The sequence below is a fragment of the Triticum urartu genome, chromosome 7A (genome assembly GCF_056163025.1).
Source record: "Triticum urartu cultivar PI428250 chromosome 7A, HENAU_Tu73, whole genome shotgun sequence".
In the NCBI taxonomy this organism is placed as follows: domain Eukaryota; kingdom Viridiplantae; phylum Streptophyta; class Magnoliopsida; order Poales; family Poaceae; genus Triticum; species Triticum urartu.
This window is the reverse complement of record NC_141879.1, coordinates 172,068,970-172,083,228: the sequence shown is the minus strand read 5'-3', so window position 1 is coordinate 172,083,228 and position 14,259 is coordinate 172,068,970. Positions and strand designations below refer to the sequence as shown.

General features: G+C 44.1%; 1 protein-coding gene across 1 annotated transcript; it reads left to right on the top strand.

Moving 5' to 3' along the window:
- Positions 1-3,237: 3,237 nt before the first annotated feature.
- Positions 3,238-8,921, top strand: LOC147958825 (chaperone protein dnaJ 16-like). The gene is made up of 12 exons (XM_087534401.1): positions 3,238-3,730; positions 4,111-4,234; positions 4,311-4,393; positions 4,475-4,586; positions 4,661-4,765; positions 6,946-6,996; positions 7,513-7,599; positions 7,684-7,792; positions 7,872-8,020; positions 8,118-8,171; positions 8,248-8,534; positions 8,637-8,921. Exons 1-11 carry the CDS (start codon positions 3,570-3,572, stop codon positions 8,524-8,526), a joined length of 1,314 nt encoding a protein of 437 aa, XP_087390527.1. The 5' UTR covers positions 3,238-3,569; the 3' UTR covers positions 8,527-8,534; positions 8,637-8,921.
- The last annotated feature ends 5,338 nt before the right edge of the window (positions 8,922-14,259 follow it).

Below are 14,259 nucleotides of genomic sequence, written 5' to 3'. Positions count from 1 at the left end.
TGGTATGTCTTGACTTGAGCATAGATCTCCCCGGCAACGGCGCCAGAAATCCTTCTTGCTACCTCTTGAGCATGCGTTGGTTTTCCCTTGAAGAGGAAAGGGTGATGCAGCAAAGTAGCGTAAGTATTTCCCTCACTTTTTGAGAACCAGGTATCAATCCAGCAGGAGACTACACGCAAATCGCCTATTACCTGCACAAAAAATCAAGAACCTAGCAACCAACGCAATAAAGGGTTGTCAATCCCTTCACGGCCACTTGCAAAGTGAGATCTGATAGAGATAATAAGATAAATATTTTTAGTATTTTTGTTGTATAGACTGAAAAAATAAAGATTACAAAATAAATAGCAACAGAAATTCGCAAGTTGACGGGGAAACTAATATGATGTAAAATAGACCCGGGGGCCATAGGTTTCACTAGTGGCTTCTCTCATGATAGCATATATTACGGTGGGTGAACAAATTACTGCCGAGCAATTGATAGAAAAGCGCACAGTTATGAGAATATCTAGGCATGATCATGAACATAGGCATCACGTCCGTGTCAAGTAGACCGAAACGATTCTGCATCTACTACTATTACTCCACACATCGACCGCTATCCAGCATGCATCTAGAGTATTAAGTTCGTAAGAACAGAGTAACCATTAGGCAAGATGACATGATGCAGAGGGATAAACTCAAGCAATATGATATAAACCCCATCTTTTTATACTCAATGACAACAATACAATACGTGCCTTGCTGCCCCTGCTGTCATTGGGAAAGGACACCGCAAGATTGAACCCAAAGCTAAGCACTTCTCCCATTGCAAGAAAGATCAATCTAGTAGGCCAAACTAAACCGATAATTTGAAGAGACTTGCAAAGATATCAAATCATGCATATAAGAATTCAGAGAACAACCAAATATCGTTCATAGATAATCTTGATCATAAACCAACAATTCATCGGATCTCGGCAAACACACCGCAAAAAGTATTACATCAAATAGATCTCCAAGAACACCGAGGAGAACTTTGTATTGAGAACCAAAGAGAGAGAAGAAGCCATCTAGCTAATAAATATGGACCCGAAGGTCTGTGGTAAACTACTCACACATCATCGGAGAGGCTATGGTGTTGATGTAGAAGCCCTCCGTGATAGAATCCCCCTCCGGTAGATCGCTGGAAGAGGCCCCAAGATGGGATCTCACGGGTACAGAAGGTTGCGGCGGTGGAAAAGTGGTTTCATGGCTCCCCTGGATGTTTTCAGGGTATAAGAGTATATATAGGCGAAAGAAGTAGGTCGGTGGAGCTATGAGGGGCCCACGAGGGTAGGGGGCGCGCCCTCCTGCCTCGTGGCCACCTCGTTGCGTCTCTGACTTCCACACCAAGTCTCCTGGATGACGTTTGTTCCAAGAAAGATCCTCGGAAAGGTTTTGTTTCGTTTGGATTCTATTTGATATTCCTTTTCTGCGAAACACTGAAATAGGCAAAAAAACAGCAATTTGCACTGGGCCTTCGGTTAATAGGTTAGTCCGGAAAATAATATAAAGGTGCATATTAAAGCCCATTAAACATCCAAAACAGATAATATAATAGCATGGATCAATAAAAAATTATAGATACGTTGGAGACGTATCATCGACCCGAAGGGTTTCCCCACAACGAGCGGGTGCCGCTGGCGTTGGGCTGCCGGAGAGGGCAAGCCATGGGCGTCAGAGGGATTGGAGCGCCTGGAAACACAGGGAGGAGGACCTGAAGGCGGCGATGAACGGGCGAAACGGGGACGCACGGGCGACGGGCGCTGAGCAGACGGCCGAGCAGATAGCCGTCGACGGGAGTGGGGATGGCGCGGAGGCGGGGCCGGCCGTCGGGCGGCGCCACAATGCCTGCGCCCGTCCCAGGTCGGAGCGACCAACAACCCCCCAGGCACGCTTGCGTCTGTCTCCTCTTCGCAAGGTGGTACCTTGCAACCTGGCGGGCCGAGATGAGCTCAGCCGTGGTGGCGTCGGCGGCGGCCGCCGCGAGCCGGTGGCAAAACCCCGCTCGAGGGGGGCTGAGCCACTAGCCACGTCGGGCGGCGTAGCACAACGGGGGACCGGGGATGGGAGGGAAGGGGACGAAGCGGGGGAGGGCGCGGGCTCCTTGTCGGCGAGGCCAGCCCAGCGGAGCCGAGCAGGGGCGAGCACGGCCGACTCCGGCACGGACGCCATCGGCGGCAACGAGGGCGGCAGACACTCCGGCACGACGCAGGGGAGGGTGGGGGCGGCGGGGGAGGCGCACGCCCGAGCGGGCGCGCATCGCCAGGGCCGTCGCCAGAGCACTCCGCCATCTCTCCCGGTTTAGAAGCTTGAGCACTGATCTTTGATCAATTGTATTTGGTTTCTGTTTCTGGGTTATTTTTTTGAGAAGCCTGTACATATACACTTGGAAGAGGAGGGGACATAGAGAAATGGGAACACCGAGCCAACCAAGGAACGAATCGTCTTTTAACAAAAAAAATCTCTTCCTCCTTTTGAATCTCAGCCGTCAATCTTTATGATAAAGATAAAATCAAGAAACGGAAAAGGATGACGTATGGAGAATTATGAAAATCTCCATCCTTAATACTAGGGTATAGATATCTGTTTTGTTAAAGCACATCTAGATGTGCCATAAGTATTGCACATCTAATTCCTATGTTATTGATCTTACATTGAGATTCATGGGGATGTTTTTTTTGTTCTTTTTTTTCTTTTATGCTTGATTCACTCACTTAGATGTGCAATAATTAGAGCACATCTAGATGTGCCCTAGACACACCCGATAGATATCGCAAATATTGTGGAATGTTTAACGGTGCCATAGTGATTTTTTCAATCTTTGCGGTGTCTACAAATGATGAAGTTAGGGATGTGTGGATGCGTCGGGCTGAGCAAACATAGGATAAACTCAAAGCTGAGAAGAACAGAGGAAAAACTCAAAGCTGGAGATCTTGCCGGCGGGCAGAAAACGTCGGCCGGCCGGCCGGCCGGCGCCCGCCTTAACTAGCCGCTATCCCGGGCACCCTGATCCAACTGCCGTTCACGTGCAGGAGCAGCCGACGGCCGCACGAGGCCTACCACTACCGGTTAACCGCCAGCCAGAGCCAACGCTCGGCTCAGTCAGTCCAGCCTGCGCCCCCCTCCACCGCCACCCTGGCCCCACAACGGATGCACCAACCCCACTGGGCGCCGGGCCCCACCACGAAACACACCTAATATGACGCCACCTCCCCCACCCACCTCACTCTCTCTCCGGCCCTCCCTCCTCGTTTTGCCGGCCTCCCTCGCCACCTCGCCTCGCCTCGCCCTCTATTTCGAATCCCGCACAGCCGACGTCTAGCGGGGCGCGCCGCCGCTGCGACGGGGAGGGGGCTGTGACCCTATCCCGCCGCGCCGCCTCCCCTTCCGGCCTGCCGCTCGCGGCACGCGCGTCGGGCGGGGCGTGACCGGGACGTTTTGCGGGGACGAGATCTCACAGCCCACGCCTGCTGCGGCTGGGATTGTGGAGGTTTGGAAGCGGCCGGTGCGTGCTGCAGCGGAGGAGGAGGAGGAGGGCCGCGGCCATGGCGGGGTCGAGGTTCGGGTCGTTCAAGTCGGACAAGGGGGACTCGGCCGCGGCGGCCGCGGCGCCGCCCCAGAGGAAGGACCCGTATGAGGTGCTCGGGGTGGCCCGCACCGCCACCGACCAGGAGATCAAGAGCGCCTTCCGCCGCATGGCGCTCAAGTAAGGCCGCTCGCCGGCTCTGTCTCAGATTCGGGCTATCGTCGTGCTGCTGCTGCTGCTGTTGTTTGTTGTTTTTTTTTCCCTCACCACACTGGTGTGGCCGTGTCCGTGTTTAGGTGGGAGGTTTCGTTCGTATGTGCGCGGAACAGTGCGCATTTTGGACATCATTTAGGCACCTTTGCGTGTGCTTGTTTAGTGAAGTTTTCAGCTACGTCTGTCACCAATTGCGTGTTTAGGCTTTTCTTTCCAGTCTCGGTTGGGGGCCACTTTTTTCTTTTCTAAACGTTTGTTGGTGCATGTAGTGATAGCTTGATGTAGAAATCTGATGACCCTTGGTACATACTGATTTCAGTGTTGCTGTTACTGCTAAATTTCGGCAGGTACCATCCGGATAAGAATGCTGATGACCCTGTCGCATCAGACAAGTTCCAGGAAGTCACCTTTTCTTACAGCATTCTCTCGGATCCCCATAAAAGGCGGCAGTACGACACGTCAGGATTCGAGGTAATCAACTGATGAATCGGTGTGTGTTAACCATTTTATCTGAACATGGTATGGTAACTGTTGCACGATGTTTCAGGCCATCGAAACTGATAGCCAGGAATTGGAGCTGGACCTATCCAGTCTCAATACCGTAAACACCATGTTTGCAGCTATTTTCAGGTACACTTTCTAAATGTTACATTTTTCCTCCAGTAATTTGCTAGCCTTGCTGTTGTTTTGATTTAAGGCACATATGTGCAGCAAGCTTGGTGTACCAATTAAGACAACTGTTTCAGCAACCGTTTTGGAGGAAGCATTAAATGGGTCTATTGTGGTTTCCCAGCTCCAGCTAGGAAACTCTGTGCGCAAGAAGGTTGGCAACTAGCTGTCCATTATGTGATCTTTCTTTTCCATGTTAGTAAGACTTAAGTTGTTGCATGTGTCCAGGTGGAAAAGCAAACAGCTCATTTTTATTCTATAGACATCACAGAACAAGAAGCTAAGAAGGGGCTAGTTTGCCGTGTGCATTCAACTGAAAAAAGCAAATTTAAGGTTGGTTTTCAGAAGCAAATTACCTTTCCCATTATTTCCTCTGTTTAAGTTCACTAAATGGATGTGTATGTTTTTGTTTGCTTTTGTCAAGTTTTCTAGTTGTATACCTTTCTTCCTACATTTTCCATGTGTTCAACAATTATTATTTCTTTATTACATGAATTTATGGTACACTACTATCTTGCATTTTTATATATGCCATATATTTTTGGTAGGTTTATTCGACCAGGCTCTAATGAGATTTACATGAATTAATTTCGCATTAGCACTAGCCAAGTTTCATGGTGTTGGTTGGTGGATTGGATGCAAATGCATATTCATATGTGTAATAATTACTTTATCAGATCCAAAATTTAAGTCATATAGGACATGGCACAATTTTGACGATGGTAGGTTAGACCATAAATTCCTGGGCAAGCATGTTGCCACAATAAATGGTTATACATTATAAAAGTATATTTCATGATAAATAGTAATATTAACCTGATGTTTTAGATGCTAGTAATTGTTTTGGCTGATGAAGTTCTAAGGGGACTTGCATTTTGGATCGGATGTAGTATATCACTACTCTTGGTCCTGGTATGCGCGAATTCTAAATTTGTACCAATTGTTCTTAGGAGTACCGTTTCCTGTTAGGCTAAACATTTCATGAAGTAAAATTCCATGAAGTAAACATTTGGCTATCCTCTTTTACAATGATTGAACTACAGCCATATTAGTACTGCCAACTCTTCCTTTTCTTTCAGTTTGCACTCTCGTTTTCACTTTCTTAAGTGCACTGTGTGACTGACTAAAGCACTCTGTTTGGCTGGAAGCCAAATTTTGCCACTCTCCTTAGACAACTTTTTTGTTTGTAGCCATAACTTAGGTGTGTGGCATGCCAAACCTTTTGCTGTAGTTAGGTCTCATGAGTCATAGATCTATGAAGGTTTCACAAGATCACTTGGTCAAGCCAAGTGGTAGCTTCATCATTCTTAGCCACAAGTTAGCCATGTTAGGCCAAAAATGTTTGGCATGCTTAGGTACTCTTAGGTTTCAACCAAACAGGCCCTTTGTTCACCAGATTGCTTTTGGTTGTCACAAATGAAAGAAAAAGACAAACTGACCTTTTGCTTGAAGTCCAGTGGGTAGATTGAGTGCGTAGAATGCAATGTGGGTGGTCCTACTAGTTGCGTATGATTAGTAGTAGGTAGGGGTAATAGTTTATTCACTACTCTAGATTAATTGGAATGTTACTATTCAACAAATAGCAGAAAGGAGTCATATAAGGGCATCTCCCATAGCAGAGATAATAGTTGTGTCTGCCAAGGCTCCACATTATCTCATATCAATATTTTAGTCAGCCATGAGCCCACTAAAGTGGTAGAGACAATGGTTTACTCTATTGAACACTGAAAATTGGCCCACACGCTCTGTGCCCGTAGACGTAACTACGTAAGAGATGGCTTGGGTTGTCTTTGGAGTTCTCTTTCTTCCAGATCACCCAAAATCCAACATGGCAAAGCAAATACACAACCCACATCACACTATTTTTATGCCCAAAGTCAGAATTGTCTAACATATTATTAGGTGATAAAAAATAGTTTTGCCCTACCACGTTATAACTAATATGCATTGACACATGTGCTGTGACTCTCAAGAGGCAGGGAGGGAGGGCCCAAGACATCTCACATCCAAGAGTATGGAGTATGCAGGCCAGTGTTTATAAATTGATAGGGGGAACCCCATTCTGATGGTATCTAGCATTAACCAACCATGATGTGATAGAGACAGCTATTGTCTACGCTGTGATACGAGTTAACCCATAAACTTATCACTATATGGTGGCCCTTTTCTGTCAAAGCCATAATTTTATTGGAAGTGTGATGTACATCTACAAAGTAGCGAGTGAATTAAACAGTTCTATGAATATATTTGACAAATCCCTAATATTATCCCACTGTATTGTACCCCAGTGTAACTTTTTTGTTGTTGTATAAACCTGTTTTTCTGAGGTTATGCAATTTTTATGAGATGAGTTCTTTTTGTTGTGCTATTTTTTATCATGCTATGTCTGTCATAGTTTAAGCATTTAGTGCATGTTCTATTCGATGGATGTTTCAAGCGCTCCAAATTTCACAATGTTTTCCTTTACTTGGGCCTCTATAAAATATGACTTTGTTTTTTTTCTTTAATTGCAGCTGCTTTATTTTGAGCTCGAAGAAAATGGTGGGTTGAGCCTTGCACTGCAGGTACATATACCAAACTTATCTCTCTCCTTTTTCCCATTGATACTAAAAGGAATGCTTATTCATATATAACTAATTGAAATCGGCTGGAGGAGTCAAGCATCAGTGCATCACTATTATATACTACTCCGAGCAATATGATTTGTGAATTGCCTTATTCATCTTAAGAATTTATGATTACTCCCTCCGTCTCAAAATAAGTGTCTCAAGCTTAGTACAAAGTTAGTACAAAGTTGAGACACTTATTTTGGGACGGAGGGAGCATTATTTAAAGTATGACAATATGAAATACCACATTACCTGTGGTATTACAGTATTAGTACTAAACTTGACATGAGCAAGTTTAAGGATTTGTATGTTTTTGTCTGGTAGATTTATTGTTAAACTGCAATGCCACGAAAGTAGCAAATATTTGCTTGGATGAGCTTCCGTTTATCAAGTGTGCTAGAACAGTTGTTGTGTTTAGATTGTGATGTGTTGCTGCTTGAGTATGTTTCACTAACATGCAGCTTACTGCAGGAAGATAGCGTAAAATCCAGCAAAGTTTCTTCTGCAGGAATGTACTTTCTTGGGTTCCCCGTGTATCGTTTTGAGCAAAATAACTCAGTGAGTTTACTAAAGTTCTTCTCTTTGGGTTATCCAAGTGATTGGATGATATTTTCCACCTTTCTAAGCTACGGTTACTTTCAGGCACCAGCTGCGAAGGATCCTGATAGTGCATTCTTTAAAAGGTTGGATAGTTTCCAACCATGTGACATTAATGAACTGAAACCAGGAACCCACTTTTTTGCCGTCTATGGTAATGTCGTTTATTGATTGCTGTGGTGTTCATTAACTTAGTCAGTGTGGGACATCCTAAACTCAGATTCCTAATTCAGGTGACAATTTCTTCAAAAGTGCAACATATACTATAGAGATTGTCTGCGCTGAATCTTTCCCTACTGAAAAGGAGAAGCTACAGAGTGTGGAGGCAAAGATACTTACAAAAAGAGCTGAGCTGTCTAAATTCGAGACAGAGTACCGTGAAGTATGTGCTCACCTTTCTTTACATTTATTTTCTATCAGGTTCTTTCTTTGCACATCTAGCATGGAAGAGCTACATTCTTAAACAACACAATTTGCAGGTCTTGGCAAAGTTCACTGAAATGACTAGCAAATACACACAAGAAATGCAAATGGTATGTTCCGTTCTGATGCTTTAGCTCATTTTGCTTCTTATGATGGTCTGATCTGGGTATTCGTGGCCTTCTGTAGATTGATGAGCTTCTTAATGAAAGGAATGTAATCCATGCATCCTATACCAACAATCCACCTCTAAAACGGACTTCGAGCAGGAATAAATCTAAATCATCACCTTCTTTCAAATATGATGAAGAAAAAAACCAGAGGAAAGAAAAGAAAGTGAAGGATCAGCACATGGAAGCCTGCGGAAGCGAAGATGACGACTCGAGTGATAAGAAAACCAAAGAGCGGTTCCCAAGGAAGAGATGGCTAAACATTCCTTTCAAAGTTGACAGGAGAAAGCCATGCTGACCATAATGGTAATAAGTTAATAACCTAGTCTTCTTCAGCCGTGCTATTCTGCTGTGAATCATCCTCTGCACCACAGTACTAATATTTCACATTTTATGCTGTTTCTGTAGGTAAGCTTACAAGTGAAATACAAACTATTTTCATTTTGACTGCCCCAGAAGAACTCATTCGCCATTACCTTTTTCCTTAGTGTTGTCTATTATATTTCCTGCAAAGATTGGGTGCAACCCTGAGTTCATATGATGTATGGCTACGAGGCACGAGCACTCGTAGCTTCTAAGGGTGCTGCCACCGTAGTCCAGTTCCATATTCTTGAGTGTGATAATGTCAATTTTGATTTCATTGGCTGTGTAATCAGTTGTAAATATTAGTTATCTCGTCTCTGTTGCACATTATCTCTTTCCCCGCTTTCGAATCCTGATGTGTAATTAACTAAACACAATATTTCCCCCTCCATGAATTCATTTATAGTTTACTGGAAAATATGAGCAATATTCAAATAACCACAATTCACAAGTAAAAATGATGCAGTTAAGAAAGAAAAACATTTAGAACAAGGTTATACAACCTAACATGATATGGTATTATAAACAAAGACACAAGGTAGTACAGAGCTTGGTTAATATCTCACAGCAGGCCAAGAAACGTGTGAACACTTGGAAATATCCAGTCGTGAAAATTTGTGGGGAATTTTGAATATAAAAACTGAAAGTAAATCATAATTATTCTGAAATACTAGGAAATCGAGGAAATTTATGTGCTTATGAAGTGAACACACGTTGGATGGGTCAATGAAGTGGACGGAAAAGCAAAGGACAAGTGGAAACTATGACTTCATTAATAATCTTCCTTTTGTTTCATTTTGTTGCTTTGTAACTACTGAAATGTAGTGGTCAACGGACGTCTATTATTGCGAGGAACACCCGTAAGGTTTTCTAAGACTACTCATAGTGAGAATAACATAGACTATAACATTCATCTCACACAGAGAAAAAAGTTAATGTGACAAATAATTAAAGATGAGAGAGACAAATAAAATAACATAACATGTTACCATCATATATCACTTCTCAATGAAAAATAACTCTACAAAGTAACAAAGGAAGGCCTCTATTATCACACATATAACACTACTCACTATAAAAGTAGTAACATGTTACTAGTCCAAATTACACACCACTATGACCAGCCTAAAGAATCATCACTTATTTGGACATGGAGTATGTGAGCATGAGTGGACAGTAAATTCTAAAAGGTTACTAAAAAGCAAAAAAAAAGATTTTTTGACAAGAAACATTGATATTTTTGCTAAACGTGTGCAGATTTTCTTCATAAAATCACACTCTTGGAGGTGTGGAAAAAAATCATTGCTCCAAAAAGTGTGTTTCTGGAACACTGTCGTGGTTTTGTCACGGCAGATGCCCTATCAAAAGGACTTAGGTGTGGAATCATCGTAGCTAGGTTAGCTTAAAGGGGTTGAACGGGAAACAAGAGACACAAGGATTTACCCAGGTTCGGCCCCTCTCAAAGAGGTAAAAACCTACTCCTGCTTTTAGGTGTATTACTTAGGTTTCGATCACCAGGGAGCGAATACACTTGACCTAGTTATCGATCGATTGTTTCTTGAGGTTAACCCGCCGCCGGGTCACCCCTTTATATACAGGTTGATGCCCGATGGCTTACATAGTCCCGACCGGCTCACACAAACGTGTCCGGCTCGGTTTCCAACTAAACCTGCCTTACAGAACAAGTTATCATATGGCAGTTTACACCTTCGGGCCTCGCGTCACCTCCGGGTCTTGGGCCTTCAGACGCCTTGGGCCTCCTCACCTTAAGCCGCCAACGGTGTGACCCGGCCCCTTCTGGGTCGGTTATACCTCGGAGCTATATCCCCAACATTAGGCCCCAGGTTGATTTGAACTCGTTCACATCAATCTCCGTTTTTTGACTTAGTAGCATTTTTCATTCTCCAATTCCTGACCAAACCACCGTAACCCGCCATGACATCACAACCACTGTAAGCCGCCATGATATCACGCGCATTAATTCCGCATAAGGCCCAGGACACCTCAACGGATCTTTATCTTATGAACTTCCCGAAAATCGAGGCACCCTCTTTGCCAGCACAATCATTCTGCCCCCTCGATTCTCGCGCCTGCCATCTTACCTTTTCCTTATAAATAGGGACATGGGCCCTTCCTTTCACTTTTTACCCTTGCCTCCTCGTCTTCGTCTTCCTCCTCGCGACGCCTGATACGTCCATTTTGCATCATGCTTTTATATCGATATTTATTGCATTATGTAATGTTATTTCACTTTATGTCACAATACTTATGGCTATTCTCTCTTATTTTACAAGGTTTACATAAGGAGGGAGAATGCCGGCAGCTGGAATTCTGGGCTGGAAAAGGAGCAAATATTAGAGACTTATTCTGCGCAACTCCAAAAGTCCTGAAACTCCACGGAACATCTTAAAATAAATAAAGAAAAATCCTTGCCAAAGATGAAGGCCAGGGGGCCCACACCCTGCTCACGAGGGTGGGGGCGCGCCCCTACCTCGTGGGCCCCCCTGGTGGCTCTCTGACGTCCATCTTCTCCTATATGAAGTCTTTCGATGAGAAAAAAATAGAAGGAACTTTTCGGGACGAGACTCCGCTGCCACGAGGCGGAACCTTGGCGGAACCAATCTAGAGCTCCGGTAGAGCTGTTCTGCCAGGGATACTTCCCTCCGGGAGGGGGAAATCATCACCATCGTCATCACCAATGCTCCTCTCATCGGGAGAGGGCAATCTCCATCAACATCTTCACCAGCACCATCTCATCTCCAAACCCTAGTTCATCTCTTGTATCCAATTCTTGTCTCAAAGTCCGGGATCGGTGCTAGTAGGTTGCTAGTAGTGTTGATTACTCCTTGTAGTTGATGCTAGTTGGTTTATTTGGTGGAAGATCATATGTTCAGATCCTATATGCATATTACTTACCCCTCTGATTATGAACATGAATATGCTTTGTGAGTAATTACGTCTGTTCCTGAGGACAAGGGAGAAGTCTTGCTATTAGTAGTCATGTGAATTTGGTATTCATTTGATATTTTGATAATATGTATGTTGTCTAGCCTCTAGTGGTGTTATGTGAACGTCGAATACATAACACTTCACCATTATTTGGGCCTAGAGGAAGGCATTGGGAAGTAATAAGTAGATGATGGGTTGCTAGAGTGACAGAATCTTAAACCCTAGTTTATGCGTTGCTTCGTAAGGGGCTGATTTGGATCCATATGTTTCATGCTATGGTTAGGTTTACCTTAATACTTTTGTTGTAGTTGCGGATGCTTGCAATAGAGGTTAATCATAAGTGGGACGCTTGTTCAAGTAAGAACAACACCCAAGCACCGGTCCACCCACATATCAAATTATCAAAGTATCGAACGCGAATCATATGAACGTGATGAAAACTAGCTTGACGATATTCCCATGTGTCCTTAGGAGCGCTTTTCCTATTATAAGAGTTTGGTCCGTCTTGCCCTTTGCTACAAAAAGGATCGGGCCACCTTGCTGCACTTTATTTACTTTTGCTACTTGTTGCTCGTTACAATTTATCTTATCACAAAACTATCTGTTACTACTTATTTTAGTACTTGTAGAGAATACCTTGCTGAAAACCGCTTATCATTTCCTTCTGCTCCTCGTTGGGTTCGACACTCTTACTTATCGAAAGGACTACGATAGATCCCCTATACTTGTGGGTCATCAACGCCTCTGCAAACCCGAGCTCCTCCGCCGCCGTCTTCCTCCAGCGTCATCAGCTCCAGCCGCTGCATCAACCTGAATGAACCAGAGAAATGCGGCGCACCTTCGCTGCTCATCAACGTCAGTAAGTACTCGTCTCCCCCCATAGTAGATCTGCATTAGGATTTCAGCCGTTCATCGGTGTTCTTCACCGTTCTTCACATTTTCCTTTTAGAACACATAGTTTGATCGGAAAATGATACTGAGGTCGTGTAGTAGTAGTTTTAGCATCTCCTTCCAATCATAGAGATATCCTTTTGGTACAAGATCCCGTCTAAATATGCGAGTTCTTCCACTGCTGCAGCCTTAGGTTTAAAATTTATTTCAACTTTCTGAACTGCTGTAGATCCGAAATCATAGAGTTGATCCGTGGAACCAGTTTTTCAGTATTTAGCAAAATTTTCACTCGTAGGTCTATAGATGCCTGTGAATTGCAGTCATTCGGGCGGCTCATATGATATGCCATAACCCGCCAAACATCCTTACACCCGTTTTAAACCGCCAATATATGTTCAGAATCTGTATAACCTGGCACTGTCTTCCGGTTTAATCGTACCAACCTTTGTAGCACGTATTTTCTTCATACGAATCTGCCTTGCACTTGCTTTCTGATCACTGGACGGCTTAACATCATGAACTTAATCTGGCAATATTTTCATTTCTAGGGTTTTAATCAAGGAAAAATGACCAAAACCGTTACCTCATGCAACTGGGTCGTCTCCACCGTGACAGAGCAATCTCTCCAAGAATTCGTTCAGGTAGGCGTCTTAGCCGCCAAAGATGTCATTCATTGGAGAGCTCCGGGGACCGAGACTATACCCACTCCAAAAGAAGGCGAAGTCATAGTTTTTTCTGATCATATGCTCTGGGGTTTTTCTCCACCCGGCTCAAAGTTTTTCCATGATGTGTTGCATTTCTTTAAACTCCACCCTCAAGACATCGAATCCAATTCCGTTTCCAATATCTGCAACTTCCAAGTTTATTGCGAAGTATACCTCCAAGAAGAGCCCACTGTGGACTTGTTCAGAGAATTTTATTATTTGAACCGCCAAACTGAATTCACAGACGGCCCCAGCTTAGAACTTGGCAGAATTTCTATTCAAAGACGAAAAGAAGTTGTCTTCCCTGCCACCACACTGCCTAGCCATCCGAAAGACTAGAACCAAAATTGGTTTTACTGCCAAGACACATTTCTGGCTGATGAAAATCCACTGCCGGGTTTCCGTGAGAACCGGCTTAGTTCAAGGCATCCCCTCCCAGACCGAATCAACATCGAAGAACGGGCCAAATATATGCCCATCTTTTAAAAAACAAGGGCCTTAATGGCCAACGGGTTGACCGGAGTTGATTTAGTTCGGTGTTGGGTGGCTTGGAGAATTCTGCCCTTGAGCCGCCGGTCCGGTTTAATGTGCGAATATATCGGTGATACCAAAGATCCACAACGCCACAACCAAGTGCGTTTGACTGATGATGCAATCAACAAAATGACCAAAACACTACTTAACGAGAGTTTGGCGACTTGTAGCAAGACGGGGTTGAATCCGTTGTGTACCCTTAACAAACCTCCAGTTGTAAGTATTTTCGAGCAATTCTTACTAACTCGTTATCTCTCAATCTGTCTTCTCATTATTATTTGATTTCCGCGGACTGATTCCAAGACAAGCCGGCCAACAAGGTCAGGACAAAGACGAAGGCTTCCAAGAAGTCTGCCAAAAAGAAAGCAGATGCAACTGATCTGGAGGATGAGTCGGAGGTAAAACTTGACTCCCTTGACTCCTTTTTTTGTTCGTCTTATTGACGCTGATTACTATCAGGATGATGCGGAGGCCAGCCACACAGATGGTGAAGAGGTAGTTATCCTTTCCTCCGACTCAGAACCTCTGTCAAGACAGAAAGTTCGTCAAGTGAGCCGGGAAGTAAGGTTTTCTCACCCTTTAGATTACTT